The sequence below is a fragment of the Glycine soja genome, chromosome 11 (assembly GCF_004193775.1).
Source record: "Glycine soja cultivar W05 chromosome 11, ASM419377v2, whole genome shotgun sequence".
NCBI classification, from domain to species: domain Eukaryota; kingdom Viridiplantae; phylum Streptophyta; class Magnoliopsida; order Fabales; family Fabaceae; genus Glycine; species Glycine soja.
In genome coordinates, this window is record NC_041012.1 from 1527025 (window position 1) to 1543244 (window position 16220).

The 16220-nt window shown below is 32.0% G+C and overlaps 3 protein-coding genes across 5 annotated transcripts; 2 read left to right on the forward strand and 1 right to left on the reverse strand.

Annotated features, from left to right (window-relative positions):
- Positions 1-387: 387 nt before the first annotated feature.
- On the reverse strand, positions 388-1563 carry LOC114374090 (WRKY transcription factor 22-like). Its single transcript, XM_028331689.1, has 2 exons — positions 1096-1563; positions 388-971 (listed from the first exon to the last, which is right to left on the reverse strand). The coding sequence occupies exons 1-2, from the start codon at positions 1410-1412 to the stop codon at positions 644-646; spliced, it is 645 nt and encodes a 214-aa protein (XP_028187490.1). The 5' UTR covers positions 1413-1563; the 3' UTR covers positions 388-643.
- A 2618-nt stretch (positions 1564-4181) lies between these two features.
- Positions 4182-6995, forward strand: LOC114375535 (meiotic recombination protein SPO11-2). 3 transcript variants are annotated; one of them, XM_028333327.1, is made up of 11 exons: positions 4182-4386; positions 4465-4548; positions 4728-4857; positions 4949-5086; positions 5165-5253; positions 5410-5538; positions 5683-5777; positions 5947-6009; positions 6154-6230; positions 6316-6443; positions 6827-6995. In XM_028333327.1, exons 1-11 carry the CDS (start codon positions 4306-4308, stop codon positions 6959-6961), a joined length of 1149 nt encoding a protein of 382 aa, XP_028189128.1. In that variant the 5' UTR covers positions 4182-4305; the 3' UTR covers positions 6962-6995. The 3 variants fall into 3 exon arrangements, with proteins under 3 accessions (XP_028189128.1, XP_028189126.1, XP_028189127.1); XM_028333325.1 differs by having other exon boundaries at positions 4949-5253; XM_028333326.1 differs by lacking the exon at positions 5947-6009 and having other exon boundaries at positions 4949-5253.
- Positions 6996-8077: 1082 nt separating this feature from the next.
- Positions 8078-10463, forward strand: LOC114376858 (2-C-methyl-D-erythritol 2,4-cyclodiphosphate synthase, chloroplastic). Its single transcript, XM_028335163.1, has 2 exons — positions 8078-8622; positions 9807-10463. Exons 1-2 carry the CDS (start codon positions 8173-8175, stop codon positions 10038-10040), a joined length of 684 nt encoding a protein of 227 aa, XP_028190964.1. The 5' UTR covers positions 8078-8172; the 3' UTR covers positions 10041-10463.
- Positions 10464-16220: the final 5757 nt, after the last annotated feature.

Sequence of the window (16220 nt, forward strand, 5' to 3'; positions counted from 1 at the left end):
AAACTTTTTTTTACCCGTAAAAATAAAATATGATATCAAAAAATTTATAATATTCATACATCTTATTCAAATACTGGTTATTTTGCAAAATCTAACAATACTTTTAGTTTAAAAAAAACCATTACTTTAAAGTGTATAAATGTGTATTAGTATGTTAATGTTAATTACAATATATAAAAGGCTAAATAGAATCAATTAAACCGTTAGTTGCAGTGATAATGGTTATTCATCATATTCAACTGCATGGAAATATCCGGACGATCGATGAAGAGTATATATATGCTTGGCCGCATTTAATTTTATTTCTAATAGATATTAGAAGCGAAGAACGAAAGATTTACTATAGACAAAACAAACAAGCTTTGAAATAAAAAAAAGGTAGGGAAACTTTGGGGGAGGGATCAGATCGAGGATCTCCATTAATGTCTGTGCCATATATTGAAATAGAAAAAGAAAAATGGCAAGCCTAAATTTATGACATATATGTTACTACGTTGCATGAGTTGAGACGAACCAAGTACTATCCAGGAAGCCACGGTCATCTAATGCAAGTCCTTTTAGTTCCTCAACTTCGATGCTTGGAAACCAACCATCAGCTTCTACAAAATCTTCCTCTTTCTTAAGCTCCTTAATTTGTTCATGCTCATCTTCGATAGCCTCCGCCATCATGAGTTCTTGGAGTTGCAGGTGCAATTGTGGTTGTGGAACTGTTGTTCCTTTGTTGTGAGTTTTTGCATGTAGGGTGAGGATCGCTGTGTTCTGCTGTGTAGGTAACTATCAAAACTCCAGGATCCAACTGGCTCCGTTCCACGTGTTTCCTAGCCAAACACCCTTTGGAGCTGCTGCATCTATAATAGCTACGAGGATAAGCTGACCCCTTTATTGGTTTCTGCCCATATTTACGCCATGCCCATGGGTCCGAAACACCATCTGCTGCTGTCACCACCCTCTTATTCTTCTGCTGCTTCTTGCTGGAAAATTATTAGTAGCACTAGCATTATATAGTAATATATTGATTTTTAATGTAAAGCAAAATCATATCAACTTTCAAATTCAGTTGGATGGATATGATAAATAGTACGTTATATATCCTACCTTTTTTTACATCTAGATGCTGCTTTGTGTGATGGTTTGAGTTCTTTGACTTCTTCATCGGGGATAGGTAGGGAATTTGCAACGATGGGAAGAGGGTTGTTATTATCAACATGAACATGAGGAGGGTAGAAAGGTTTGTAAAGCTCTTCTAACTCATCAACCACCGTTGTGGTTTCCGAGAATTCCTGAAAATTGAAAAGTAGGTCATCTTGTTCTTCAGGACATAAATGTTGAAAAAACATGAGATGCGAGTTGTCCATCACGGTGGCTGCAGGGGCTTTGGTGCATCCCACAATAGCTTGTAAATCCCAATCCATCTAGCGTGCGTGCAAGTTCATCCAACACCAGATCACATCTATATGGGAAAACGTAGAGATAGAGAAAGAGATCGATTAGTAAAAGAAGAAATTACAAGGAGAATGGACATATATGGCCGACTAGGATTATAAATTGAAGGCTCAGCTCGCAACTTCGAAAGGAAGGTTTTGGAGAAATGTCAACCAAGTTGGCTATGTATATATATAAAAATAAAAGGAAGTAAGCTTTGTGCTTTGAGCCTTTGAAAACGAGTTCTTTGCTTCAAATAAGTTCTAACAAGCAATTGCATTTCAATGGATTTGACTAACTATACTAGTCAAATGGGTATGTACAAGTGCAAGTGTGGTTCCCGCAATTTGGTGCCAGATCTCTCTTTGATGAATGATGATAGTGTTGCTCTTTGTCTCGAAATAGACAGATGTGGCGTGTGTGAGCGTGGATAAGACAATGGAATCAATCTTGCCGTTAGCCGATACATCGCACAACAATTGGCTGGAGAATCCTATGTGGGCCGACAAGAAAGAAAAATAGTTAGCACATGCTTGCTGATGCTGACTTCTTCCATCCTACTTTTTCACCCAATAACAACTTTGCAAACTCACATAACATGACACTAACGGAAACGCCTAACTAAAAAATAAATATAAGTTCAAAGACTTAATATCCGTATGGAGTATTACGAGTTTTTAATTATTGATTTTTAAATATAATTTTCAAAATATTTTATAGAGTTGATACAATTTTTAACCCATTTTAAAATATTTTTACATTCATTTTCAAAATCATGAATTTAATTTTTAATTTAAAAATATATATATTTCCTACATTTGATAATAAATCTTCTCATTATCATCATCACCACTATCATCATTAATTATCATCATTATCATTGCCATTCACATAAAAAGAATTTTAATAAAATATAAAACTTTTAAAATAAATTTATTTAAAATTAAAAATTAAAAAAAATATTAAAATTAAATTTTAAAAACTAAAAACTAGTTGTTTTTTAAAAAATTAAACGTGCAACTAAAACCCAACCCAAAGAGGCTTTAATTAAAGATTTTCAAGGACTTACAAATCTAATTTAACTGGAAATTAGAAAATTAATTTTTGATTTTTAAAATTTTAAAAACCAACCCAAAGAGGCCTTAATTAAAGATTTTGAAGGACTTACAAATTTAATTTTCAAATTTCAAGAATATTCAAATTTGCTCGTAAAAATATGCATAAATATCCAATTTGGTCTTGAAATTTGTAAGGCACTTACACTTGAGTTCCTCCAAGATGAAAAAAAAATTGTTCTTGAATTTTCAAAAGTGTAACAAATTTGTTCCATCGTCTTTTTTCTCTACTAACCCAAATGGTTAATCTTACATGACATCGTTGGACTCATCTGTCATCTTAAATTCTTGGTGTGTGTTGTAACATCTTTGATTGTTGATTTCTCTATGGTCACACACTATGACACTTCACTCAATAGATAGTCCTTCATGAGACCTTGACAATCTACTTTGGCTACTTTTAAGATTAATGGTTGTCCCTACAAATCAACACAAAACTTTTCAGTGTATTTTATCCTCACTTACACGCTTTTCAAAAAACATCCCAGAAGGCCACTCATCCTATAATTATTCCAAGCCAAACACACTTAACTATGAAATTCTTAAGTGATGGGCTACCGAAAAGTATATGCATCTTGTTGGTATAGGTAATACCAATCAATTTCTTTAAGTTATCCTCGATTGTACCGTCTCATACTTGCATAACCTTTGGATCCCTTTCATTTTGGTGTAATTTGATCAGGGTGTTACATGTGTTGCTAACACGACAGGACTAAATTATCATCAAAATTTTGACAGACTAATTTGTTAGTTTGAAAATTTGTAGATTTGTTACTTTTGCCTTTCTCTTTTTCCTCCTTTATTCCTCCCCTTTTCTTCTCCATTGCACCTCTGCCCTCTCCACCTCTGTTATCCCTCCGCACTCTCCACCATTGTTGCGTCTTAGTGTCTTACCATGAACCCAACACCACCCCGTACAATCAATTTCATCTGCTCCCCTTTCCCCCCTAAAACCATGTAGTGACAAATTTATTCAGAGGTTAACACTTGTCATCACGGCTGTAGAGGACACATAAAAAGTCATGAGTTTTATAATTTATTTTAAATGTAATGTTCAAGCTACAAAGAGAATGGATTTATGTGACTGTGAGATGAAATTGAACCAAAAGGAGAAAAAAATGAGAAAAAGGTTTCATGCTTAGATTTTTTCCTTCTTTGTTTGTGGGGTTATAGGTTCTTGACTAGATGATTTTATTCATAGTGGTTCGTTTTGGTTTGTTGTTGTTTGCGATGGGGTTTTGTTGTTATTATTCACAAAGATACTAATTTCATTGCTATTGGAGAGTTTTGGGTGACTCTATGGGTGGTTGATGGATCTACAATGTTTTTACCTTTTAGTGAGAGGGATATGTGAAGTCATGATTAATTATGGTGATGAAACTTGTGATGACAATAATTATATCAATTTAGTCCATTCAAATTTTTGTGACAATTTAGTCTTTTCATGTTAACAAAGCACTTAACAAAATTTAAAATGACAAATTAATGATAGGATAAATTTGCTGTATTTTTAGAAAATTCAAAGGACAAAAATTATTTTTCCATCTTTCAAGATCCAATTATCAATGTCTTCTAAATTTAAAGACTAAATTAGATATTTATCTTAAAAATATTCTATATTTCTTTCCTCTAGAATGAGTGTCGTTTATGTGTGTAGTTCAAACTTAACCGACATGAACTGTGTTTGGCAGTACAAAGCCCTTTCTTATTAGAGCATTGCGCGCCAATTATACTTGAGTTACCGCGAATTCTATAGATTTCGCCTCCGATGGAAGATCTTCGGAATTTGACGCTAAAATTCTTCTCCGATCAAGAGCTTTGCTATGCTGATATCGTCCCTCTTGCTCAGGTAATAATTGATACTCTTTCATCATCCATCCCCTCTCTCTTTCTTTTGATCGTGCTAGTTTTGTTTTGATGCGTTCAGGTCCGAGCCAGAATTGAAGTCTCTGTCCTCAATTTTCTCAAAATATTAAATGCCTCCAGCCCTGCCATCTCAGATTTGCCTTTGGTACAAGTTCAATTTTCATCATAAGCTATAATCTCATTGTTTCAGCTGTGAATAACTTCTAATTATCGATTTGGCTTGTTCTAGTCACCGTGTTATCTTATTCTTTGCTTGTTTTGCTAGCAGAAAACAAATATGAATGTATTTCTAATATTAGCATAATAATCCTTTGAAACGAACAGATTCAGAGAAAATATAGCAATAGTCGAGTGAATCATGGCCTGTTGACTGAACTATCACGTGTTTTTCTCTCCAATTCCGTATCGACGAGGTCTCTGATGAGACCTAACGCAGCAAAGGCTTTTGTTAGGGGTACAGATTATAATGCAGCGTTTCATTTTTATTTTTTTTTATTTCCAATAAATTTTACGTTTGTATTAAAAATTTAATTTGTGACTTGTAGTGTGGAAGGTGATGGAGATGTGCTATCAGATATTGCTTCAGGAAAAGCGTGTCACTCAGAGGGAGCTCTTCTACAAGCTGCTGTGTGATTCGCCACACCTGTTTCCTTCTCAAACACATGTCAACAGGACAATCCAAGGTTATTACCAGTGTGTTGTTTGCTTTGAATTTAATGCTTGGTGTTTTAGATGGGAATATATCAATCTGTGCCAAACAGATCTTGTAGCATTGCTTCGGTGCAGCCGATTCAGTCTTGGAATTATGGCATCTAGTCGAGGACTTGTAGCTGGCCGTCTGATTTTGCAGGTAAATCATGAACCTTCATTCCAGGATATTGGAATTTTGCAGAGTTCGTACACTATCTTGAATCTGTAATAGTATTTTATATGAAGTGTTCTGTCTCACTGTTTGATTAAATATTGCAAATGTAAACATTATTCACTTCAGATTTTTATTGTGTAGGAACCGGGCAAAGAGGCTGTTGATTGCTCTTTATGCGGTTCTTCTGGATTTGCAATATCTGGTGACTTGAATTTGTTGGATAGTTTGGTTCTAAATGCAGATGCTCGGTACGTTATAATTGTGGAAAAGGTGAGCTTGTTAGAGGTCGTTTGGTTTATTCAAATTCCTAATTAGTAATTTCACTGATCAACTACATCATGCTACTTTGAAACGTTCCATACTTTTTCCCAAGGAAGAAAAATAGTTATGATACTTACAATTGGTTCTCTTTAGCATGCAATATTTCAACGGCTTACTGAGGATCGTTTTTTTCATCAAATTCCAAGCATTCTTATCACGGCTAAAGGTTACCCAGATATTGCCACAAGGTACTGTGTACACCAGTTTATAGGATAGAGAATTCAATAACCTGGAGCTTTTACAGGATGCTAACAAAAGTTTTTTTATTCATACTTGACACTACCATGTAATATATGGTAGTCTTGATCCATTGATATGAGTGCTTTAGTATCTAAAGTTTCAAAAGTTCAAATACAGATTTCTTCTTTACCGAATCAGTAAAGCTTTTCCTGACTTGCCAATTCTAGCTTTGGTGGATTGGTATGATTGCTTGCCTTTTTTTTCTGTAAAATAGTTTTCTACTGTAATGTTTGAAAAAGGCATTCTGTTTTTTTAAGTTCATTTTTTTTTTTTGTTAAAATAATGCAAAATTTGTTTCTCCTTGCCCGTGTTTAACTTATAAAGGAATCCAGCTGGATTAGCTATTCTATGCACCTTCAAATTTGGAAGCATAGGAATGGGCCTAGAGGCATACCGATACGGTAGTTTTATAATCACATTATACCACAAAGTATACAAACTCTAATATGTTGGAAACAAACTTGAGAAATGCTATGCATTATCTAGCTTGCAATGTCAAGTGGTTAGGACTGCGGGGGCATGATCTACCCTTGCTGCCGAACCAATCTTTCGTTCCATTGAAGCCAAAGGATCTGCAAATTGCTCAAAGCTTGATGTCCTCGGGAATCTTACAGGTAAACTATCCAGAACATCTGGATTTAGCTCCTACTGTATTATTTGCCTATCCTGGAGTCCTGTTTTGAGGTTTATGCTCGTCACTTTTAGTTACGTAATTTTATTCTGCTTCATTAAATTCATTTCTTGTACAAGACATTTTGGCATGCATAGCTATCGTAATTCATACCTTTAGGTAGATCCCAAATGATTCTGCATTCTTAGATGCCCATGCAGGAAACTTTTTGTGCACAATAATTGCATAAGCATGTAGCTGTACATAAGAACCAATCTGTATAATAATTATTGTGTTAAATATAATGTGCACCAACCATCATCCCTTACAGAAGAATATTGTCTTCAACCAAAACGTGTTTTCCATTAACAAAATGCTGTTTAACAGGATAATTACAAGGAAGAAGTGGCCTTGATGGTTCAGAGCGGAAGGAGAGCTGAAATCGAGGCCCTATACTTTAATGGATATGATTATTTGGGGAAGTACATAGCTAAAAAAATTGTACAGTCCGATTATGTATAATTCATTTTTGATATATATGTTTAAAACCATAAAATACAAAGCTGAAGCAAATAGGTAGACTTTTCTGCATAATCATCAATAAAACGCATATGAAGTAGGGAACATGTTTTTCTCATAATTTTCCTTGTTTATTTAAGCTTCCAAATATTTAAATTATTTTATTCAAAACTAGACAGAGTATTTTTCTATGCATTTTCAAATTTTACAAAATATTAGAGTAATCTGCTCAGTCATTGCATGTTTAGAAAATAATTAGTTAGTAAACATAATTATTTTTTCAAACACTTTTTTGAAAAATTAACAAATAAATTTTATCTTTTTAAAAATAAACTAGATTAAGTACACAATAAATGGAAAAAAAATATTACAATGCATGTTTAAAAAGTAATTATTTAGGAACATTATTTTTTCTAAAAACTTTAAAAAGCTAGCAAATGGTTTTATCTTTTTAAACTAAACTAAATTAAATTAATCGAAGTATGGGACTTGAGTCTAGTTGAAAGGATTATTATGAAAGTTTGAATTGTTACAAAGTAAAAAATCCATACTTAACATTTGAAAGTATTTTAGATAAAATTGTCTTCTAAGAAATATACATCAAGAAAACAAAAAGAAATAAATTGAATTAAGTGGACATTAAATGAAAAACATTTATAATTTGCATTCAACTATTCATTTTAAAAGCCTCGGGAAAATCTTTTCATATATACAATTTTTGTCTAGTTCATAATATATTTTAAAAAAAATACTCCAACATAGGTTCATTTCATTTCATCTCATTTCTATTTTATTTTCTTCTTATTTCTTATTTCTTTCTACCTCTGTCATTATTCTTTATAATTTACATGATGTTATCCAACCAACTCATTTTTTAAAATATATATATATATATTTTTTTATAAAAATTCAAAGGAGGACCAAGACTGAATACAGAGAAGCAGAATGTAAGCTAAAATAAAGATGTATAGTCAGACTAAAATTCAATATTGAATTCAGATAATCTCTAAATAGTAAATAGATAATTTCATGTATTGTTTTTAAAATAATTTTTGTTTAATTTTTTGGGGGGGTAAGTCTAATTTGTGGAACTCAGGCGGCCGCCACTGCAGACTGGCAGTTCTCCCATACAAAAAGAGAATATTAGTGGGCATTAGACAAACAAACTTGTGTCTGAAATTGAGCAGTGCAGAGACTCCTGAACGTCAACGGCTATGGCAGCTTCTTCCTTTACAACATCTTCCATTCTCTTCCCATTCACAACTAGTTCTAAATCCCCTCCTTCTCAACTATTCCCCTCTTTTCCTTGCAAACATCATACCCTCCGTCTCAGACCCGTCTCAGTCTCAGCCGCTTCAACCCCAACCCCCTCCATCCAAGCCGACAAATCCCCGGTCTCCGCCACTCCCTCCAAGCTTCTCCCCTTTCGGATTGGTCACGGCTTTGACCTCCACCGATTGGAACCCGGTTATCCCCTAATCATCGGTGGAATCAACATTCCCCACGATAGAGGTTGCGAGGCTCATTCCGATGGTGACGTTCTGCTTCACTGCGTTGTTGATGCGATTCTAGGGGCGCTAGGTCTTCCTGATATTGGCCAGATTTTCCCCGATTCTGATCCTAAGTGGAAGGGTTGTGCCTCTTCCGTCTTCATCCATGAATCTGTCAGTAATATCTGCCTCCCTTTTTCTTCTCTATCCATATCTCATACTACTTTTGGCTATTTCTATTGTACTATTATTGATTTTAATTCGATCCCTGTCTTCAATGGATAACTTGTGGACACTGCGTATGACTATTGTTGATTTTAATTCGATCCCTGTCTTCAATTGTTTCTCAAATCAAAGGTGGAATGAGCTTTTTGAAGTTAGTTATCGACTGTGCTTTATCAAATGATATTCCTAGCCAAGCATACAAGAAACAAGAGTACAAACGAAAATGTCTATCATCCAACCAAATGATTTTGTAGTTATTGAATAAGTGTATATATTGCCCTCAAACATGAACTCATATTTAGAGTTTTTTATGTTACTGATTTGCAACTCTGTATTTACCATTTTTTATTTATTTGGTTTTTACATGCAAACTTTTTAGAATATTATGATTTGTGATTCGAATAACACAGATTCAATATGATTCATGCCATGTGATTAATCAAATATGACTTTAAATCACACAATACATGGATGAATTGGTTCAATTTTGTATCTTCAACGTGAATTACCCAATTCAGTGATTTGTTATTTTTAATTTTTTCACCAAGTCTCATTGAAGAAATTGAAAATTTTGATCAATTTAAAAGTTAGATTAGCTTAGATTGCTGAGTAAGAGGAAATGAAGGGACACTTTTGATCACACATTATTATTCCACTTCCTTTTCTTTCTGAAATTTTACATAATCACTTTCTTATGATGTGTGCTATTTGGCAGGTTTGTTCTTCTGAAATATAGGTTTCACAAATCAGTTATAGCTTACGCTTTTGTTTTGTGAGACTTATAGTTAAGCTTTTTTGTCAATTTCTAGTATAAAATTGTTACCTTGAACATTATACATTATTTATATGATATATCTTCGCATAGCGAAGAGCCTCTGGGCAATGGGGTACGAAGTTTTTATATCTATTTTTAAAGTTATTTTTTATTGGATCTCTGAATCTTATGATCCAGTTCAATTTATGAATCACAATTTGATAACTACATGCCATTTGGTTTGATTTGTATATGATGGCTGTACGAGGGAAATCATATTTAGTTATTGGAAGTTTTTTTCCTAGGAATATGTTTTAGTTATGTACAACTGCCGGATATTTTGTCTGCATCTTCTAATTTGTGTCAGCGTATTTTACAGGTGAGACTTATGCATGAGGCTGGTTATGAGATTGGGAATTTAGATGCTACATTGATACTTCAGAGGCCAAAACTAAGCCCACACAAGGATGCTATCAAGGCCAACTTATCTGCACTGCTTGGGGTGGACTCTTCTGTAGTAAATATCAAAGCAAAAACTCATGAAAAGGTAGACAGCCTTGGAGAAAATAGAAGTATAGCGGCTCACACAGTGGTTCTTCTAATGAAGAAATGAGAAGACAATCTGGAAATATTGAGGAACATGAGAGAACTTTAATTGGAAAAAAAAAACCCATAAAAGTTAATAAACTATGTTTTTTTAGCTTCTAGTGTACTGTTTATTGTTTATCATATCTTATAGTTCACCCTGACAGCAAATTATTCATTGGTGTGCCTCTTGCCCTGCATTTTGCTAAGATCTTAGTGGCTGTCTTTTACGTTTTATCATTTGGTATTAAGAGGGACCCTGTATAGGTTTGAACGGCAGATGCGGCCAGTCGGCGACAAATATATTTAGTTATGTCTGTGTATAAACTATGAAGTGAGCTTGTTTTTAAAACAAGCAAGGGTCCATGAAAAATTTGTAAGTGCTTACGTCATTTCAAAACAAATTTATGGTCAAATGTGGTGGTTAACAACTTTCATTTTTGATGATTAATTGACCTTTTCTTCGTCCTCATTCGTGTAATCTTTTTCACCCAATGGGGGGGAGGCAATACATACACCTAAAGGGTTGATGCAGGAAAAATTCCTGTTCAATTTCTATTATGTGTAAAAAAAAAAAATACATTAAGTATATGCTGGATGTTATTGCAAATTTGACATGCAGGGGAATGAGAAAGCAGTGTAACAACTAACTTGAAAGAATGAGAAAACAATGTAACAACTAACTTTATAGACCGTTTAACTGTCAAAATTGACGGTGAATGGTAGCGGTTGAATGAGTTTGTTTTGATAAGGTATTTTAAGAGGGGAAAGTAATTTTTAGGGGATTTGATTATGCTAAGTTTTTTTTTTTTGGTTTTTTTTATTGAAAGGAAATTAAAATGGAGAACTTTAATAAGAAATTTCAATCAACTACAGAGAATTATAAATTTCATCTCAAAACATAGAATTTTAGAATTCTCAAGCTCACTCAGTTCGGTTGTCTTTCTCATCTCATCTCACTTGTATGTATATCTCTCAAGCTTGACTTATGGTCGCTCGCTCTCTTGCCCTCATTAGTTTGTCTTTCCCTCGAGCTCTTTCCTCTCTGCATGTCTTCTCTAACCATTCTAGAGTTTGTTGATTTAGTTTTGGCCATTGGAAGCTCGACTGTGGTGATTTGTATTTCGATTTTGATTTCATTGATTTGTACTTTTTTTTTGTTACTTAGGAAAGCATAGCAATTGCCAAATGCATCCCCTGAACATATTTTATTTGAATGTGTGCCTTTGGGTTTGTTGAATCAATTTTTAGTAGGCTTACACAAATATGTTATGTTATGCAATGGACACATGTAGTGGGTCTAGAGTCCAGAGACAATGCATATTCTTCATAAAAAAAATGGAAAAGGAAATTATAATTTGGACTTAGAAAGTTGTTTTGCTACCTTAAAATGTATTTGATTCTATTTTCTGATTCAAAAGTTTGCCGATTGTTTTTAACTTTTCTACTGATTGTTATTCCCTTGAGAATTTGTGGTGTCCTCATTGTATATATAAATCTGATTTGGGAAGCTATCAGATACATAATCCTAAGTCTGATGCGCTTAATTTTCAGTTCATATTGTTTGGTGCTGCTCTATTTCCTATTGATGTTCCCGCTTGAAGGAGCTTGGTGTTCGTGGGGTCATCCCCATGAATGAGTGATTAGGGTTCCAAAGACCAAGGGAACATAGTTACTGTTACCTTTGCCCATGCATTCTGTTGTTTAATGCTTGCATGTGTATCTTGGTTTTTATAATATGATTAGAAATGAAAATTTTGTGAATGGGGGGTTAATTATATTTCGAAAAGATTAGCACTGTGAATTGCTTGTTGTAAATTTTAGTCTATCTTCAAACGTATATATAGCAACATGTTTTAAGAATGTTAAAACAACTTAGAAATAAAAGTGTGCTTGCATGCACATGAGATCAACCAATGTGGGGAAGTGCAAATTGTTTTATTTGCCCCTTGCTTGCCCATTAATGAGACTTCTGAATTTTTTATTTTATGTTTTGGTATAGAGCATAGGTATTCAACCTCTGGAAAACAACATTGCTCTCTGTGTGCGTGTGTGTGTTCTGGTATGCTGTATGCACTTTTGTTCCAGGAAAAGTGGGTTTTGTACAACATGGTAACTAGTAAGATAGGCTTTCTCTAGTTCTTTGTGAATATTTGTGTTCCATAGGCATTGTAGCATATTTTAATTGCATTGGATTATTATAGCATATCCCGGGTGTTTTCATGACTTCAAAAGTTCATGTACTTTCATATATGTTCAATTTCCCCTTTAATTTCCTGTTAAACTTGACAGGCTCATGGAATTGACCATCTGGTGATTCCAAGCACAGTATTGTACATTAATCTTTAAGAACAATAAGTTTGGAATTGAAACTCGAGGAGCATTTTATATAACGTTGGGAAACTCACATTTATCGGTGCACCATTTGTTGTTTGCACAGAAGTCCTTTATATTTGGGATTCAATTATGACATAAACACTTTAATTTTGAGAGCTTGTTCTAAGGTTTTAACTTAGATTGTTTTTCTAGTTGTGATAGATATCACTTATCAGTGTGAAGCTTCTCGATGAAACTCATGTTCCCTAGAGGTTTTTTTGTTAATTTTGGGGTGAGATTAAAAAGAAAGTGTTTGTCAATTTCTAAATAATGTCTTTGCCTTTGCATTGAGGACTAGTGCAATCGAAACTTAAAATCACATGTGCATCACATTGCATGTCTGAATGCATTTCTTTTGAAGTTTTTATAACCCTTGGACTCTTTCAATCTTCTCTGAGCCATGATTCTGGTCATGTTTGAGGCGTGAGTCATGTGAACACATTGCTATTGCAGTACGTATATAGAGGATTCTGATCATTTTGTGTTCCCACAATGCAGTATTAAGTGGCGGGGAAAAGGTGTCATTTTCTTCACAATTCGGTACTAATTCTATGTTTGTTTTGTGATGAAAATCTTTCTGGGTCACGGCTTTACTTGATGATGACTTCTTTTGAGGGTTATTGTTCCACCAAGAACATGGTTCATATTTTGCACGTTTATTGTATGAACCTTACCGCTGCTTGTGATTTGCTTCATCCTTGTGCAATTGATGACACAAATCATGCTGCTATAAAGGTCTTTTAAATAATGAGTAAACCGGAACATTTGCAGCATATTTATTATTTTTTATTCATTTGAAGAATACTTATTATTATAATTAACTTATGTTGCACTAACTTCTGCTGTGCTAACTCATTATTGCTACTGCTCCTGATAGTATTTTTGCTCTTGATATATAGTCATTTTCTGGTCCTGACAGTATCACATAACCTCTGATTACTAGCACAACAACTAGAAAATAATTTTGTTGGGCATTATAAGGTTTATCTCACCCTAGGATGCAGTTCCAGGATTTATATACGAGTTTAATGGTTTAGTTCACTCAAGCTGAATTGAGAAAATTAGAAGACTTGAGCTATGCTTCAAATAATGTGTTTTCCAATTAATTGTGTCTCCAAATGTGTCAAAATGGTTTATCTGGTCCAGTGCGAGTCAGTTCAATACGAGTTCAGATTATAATGATAAGAGCAAAAGATTTAATTCAGGCTTAAATAATGAAGTTAAAGTCTTATAAAAGTCCGACTTTTGCATACGTACTTAACCTGTATTGCATTATGATTGGGTCGGACTAAAAATTCATGTTTAATTTAGACTAAGAAATCACTATTAATAGAAAATAATAAATACTAGTGCTTGAATTCACTAAATCAAGAAGTTTTAAATAGCTGTGGACTTTGGTTAAAAAAAATATTATAATAAATGTTGTTGCGCAATATATAAGTTATTACAAAATTATAATATTATTTTTTTCATCCATAAAAAAATAATTTGAAGAGACAAATTATATGTGAACTAAATGTATAATTTGGAGGAAAAAAAATAGCCCAAACTAATGATAACCTTATTTTAAATTTCCATCTAAATACAGAAGGATTATAAAATACTATCGAACGTACACGTAACAATTTTTTCTTAGTTTTCCTCCCCTTCTTTCTGTTCGTCCCAAATACATCCTAACAAACCAATCATTAAAGTTTTTTAAAAATATAAATAAAAGAAAAAAAAAAACCAACCATGAAAGACTGGTCAAATCATAAATATTAACGTAAATTTTATTTTGAATGACCTTGTCTTTTTTTTTAATGACCGTTGTTATTTTTAACATCAAGAACGTATACGTAAATCTCTATTCTCTGAAGCTTATTTCACTATAGTATTTGAAATTTATATTGTAATGTGGAAAAACAATAAGTGGGTTTTATTATTTATGATACAAAATATTCTTATGTGTGATCATTTTTTTTTAAATGTATTTGGTAGTGTTCCAATAAAAAAAATTTAAGATATATTTTACTTAACAATACAAGCTATTATTCTAATTTGTAATATTTTAAAATTTAAAGCAAACTTTTATTTAACTAAAATTTAATATATATATATATATATATATATATAATTTAACAATGAGTGTAAAATATAAAAATAAGATGAATAATAAAATATAAGAAAAATGATGGGTCCATTAGAAAACTTTGTTGAGCTTTTTGTTTAGAGAATAAGTGTGATTAAGTTGCTTAGTGTAATTTTAGTGGGAGTACGTAAAAATTCTTGTAGTATGTGTTTGGTAATGAAGAAATAGGAAAGCAAGGGAGAATTTTTTTTTAAAAAAATTGTGCCTGAGTTTTACATCTCAACCAAATTGTCACCCATGTATAGGAATTAACTTTTTTAGGTTTCGTTTATCATTAGAGTGTAAAGGTGAGTTTGTGACACGTAAGAACTAAGAATTACTACTCTTACTAAAGAATGAGTTCTTATCAATAAAAACTTATCAATTAAAAAATTAGTTTTATTTGTTAAAAATAATAATATACACTACGGTAAAGGGTTTTAAAATAAGTTTATTATTGAAGTAAAATTTGACTATAATTTAGACGATATAGTAGAACTCATTGAAAATAATAACTCAAATAATGCTTTACGACTATGAGTGCTCTTAAAATATGAAAGATGATGTGGTAATATTGAAAAGTGTGAAAAATTATTAAATATTTAACGTAAGAACTTAGGTGAGTTGCTCCATTGTAAATGCTATATAGTTTTTACGCATTTATCTATCTTTTTTGTTTTTAAACAACTCTTTTATATGTTTTATGTTTTTAATTTCATTGCTTAATTTTCCTTAATTATGACATTTAACTATTTAACAAATGTTCCTCAATTTGTTTCTTATAAAAAAATCTCATATTTTAATATAAAAAAACGTGGAGATGATTTCTGTTAGCATGGGCTTGTTTAGTGTATATTAAATTATAATTAATTTATACATTTTAAGTATAGCAGTAATATATATAAATTTATATTAATATAATTTTTTTCTTAGTAAATTACGTTGTAATAACAATATAAATTTTAACTAGATAAATACTACTATTATATTAACCAGGAAAAAACATAATGCTTGACCGTTATATTATAATAGAAGCTGAATTATAAAAATACAAGAATATATAACAACTAATGAATATATTGATAAAAAAAAACTGAATGATGATTATCAAACTTGTTGAACCTCTCCAAAAAAATCAAACTTGTTGAAGATATGAACAGATGATTATACTAAAATACTAAATCTTTCCTTCGTTTCTATATATATATATATATATAAAGAGTCAATTACCTAATTTATTAAGATTTAAAAAATAATTAATTTAATTGATAATCACAAATTTATCTTAAATTTATAATTTTTTAAAATTATTTTCGTCATTAATATTTTTTTTGAATTGTTTGTGAATATATTTTTTTAATAAAAAATATTTTTAGTCTAAAAATGATTAATACAAAAAATATTATAAATTAAATCATATAAAAAGAAATCATTACTATTACAAATTTATATCTTATAAATAAGTATCGAGAAATTACCATCTTTTTTTAAAATTGTAAGGAATATGTTTTACATTCTAAATTTTCCGTCGACTTTGAATGGTGTCATCGTCGTATTAGAAAGCAGAAAGCGTTAAGTTTACTTCTCCTTTATTCTTTTTTTTTGTTGTTGTTGTTTAATTTCATTTTACGTCTAAATTTTGTTTTATGTGTGTATTTTTTTTTTTTGGAGTCTAGTGTACGATTCTCTTGCTACTGATACATGTTTCACGTGAACATAAAA

Excerpts from the sequence above, each read along its gene's own strand:
- LOC114374090 (XM_028331689.1), bottom strand. The coding sequence starts at position 1,412 with ATGGATTGGGATTTACAAGCTATTGTGGGATGCACCAAAGCCCCTGCA. Across the intron at positions 972-1,095 it reads GCATCTAGATGTAAAAAAAG|CAAGAAGCAGCAGAAGAATA; the intron begins GTAGGATATATA and ends ATAATTTTCCAG.
- LOC114375535 (XM_028333325.1), top strand. The coding sequence starts at position 4,306 with ATGGAAGATCTTCGGAATTTGACGCTAAAATTCTTCTCCGATCAAGAG. Across the intron at positions 6,231-6,315 it reads CCTAGAGGCATACCGATACG|CTTGCAATGTCAAGTGGTTA; the intron begins GTAGTTTTATAA and ends TGCATTATCTAG. Across the intron at positions 6,444-6,826 it reads TGTCCTCGGGAATCTTACAG|GATAATTACAAGGAAGAAGT; the intron begins GTAAACTATCCA and ends GCTGTTTAACAG.
- LOC114376858 (XM_028335163.1), top strand. The coding sequence starts at position 8,173 with ATGGCAGCTTCTTCCTTTACAACATCTTCCATTCTCTTCCCATTCACA. Across the intron at positions 8,623-9,806 it reads CCGTCTTCATCCATGAATCT|GTGAGACTTATGCATGAGGC; the intron begins GTCAGTAATATC and ends CGTATTTTACAG.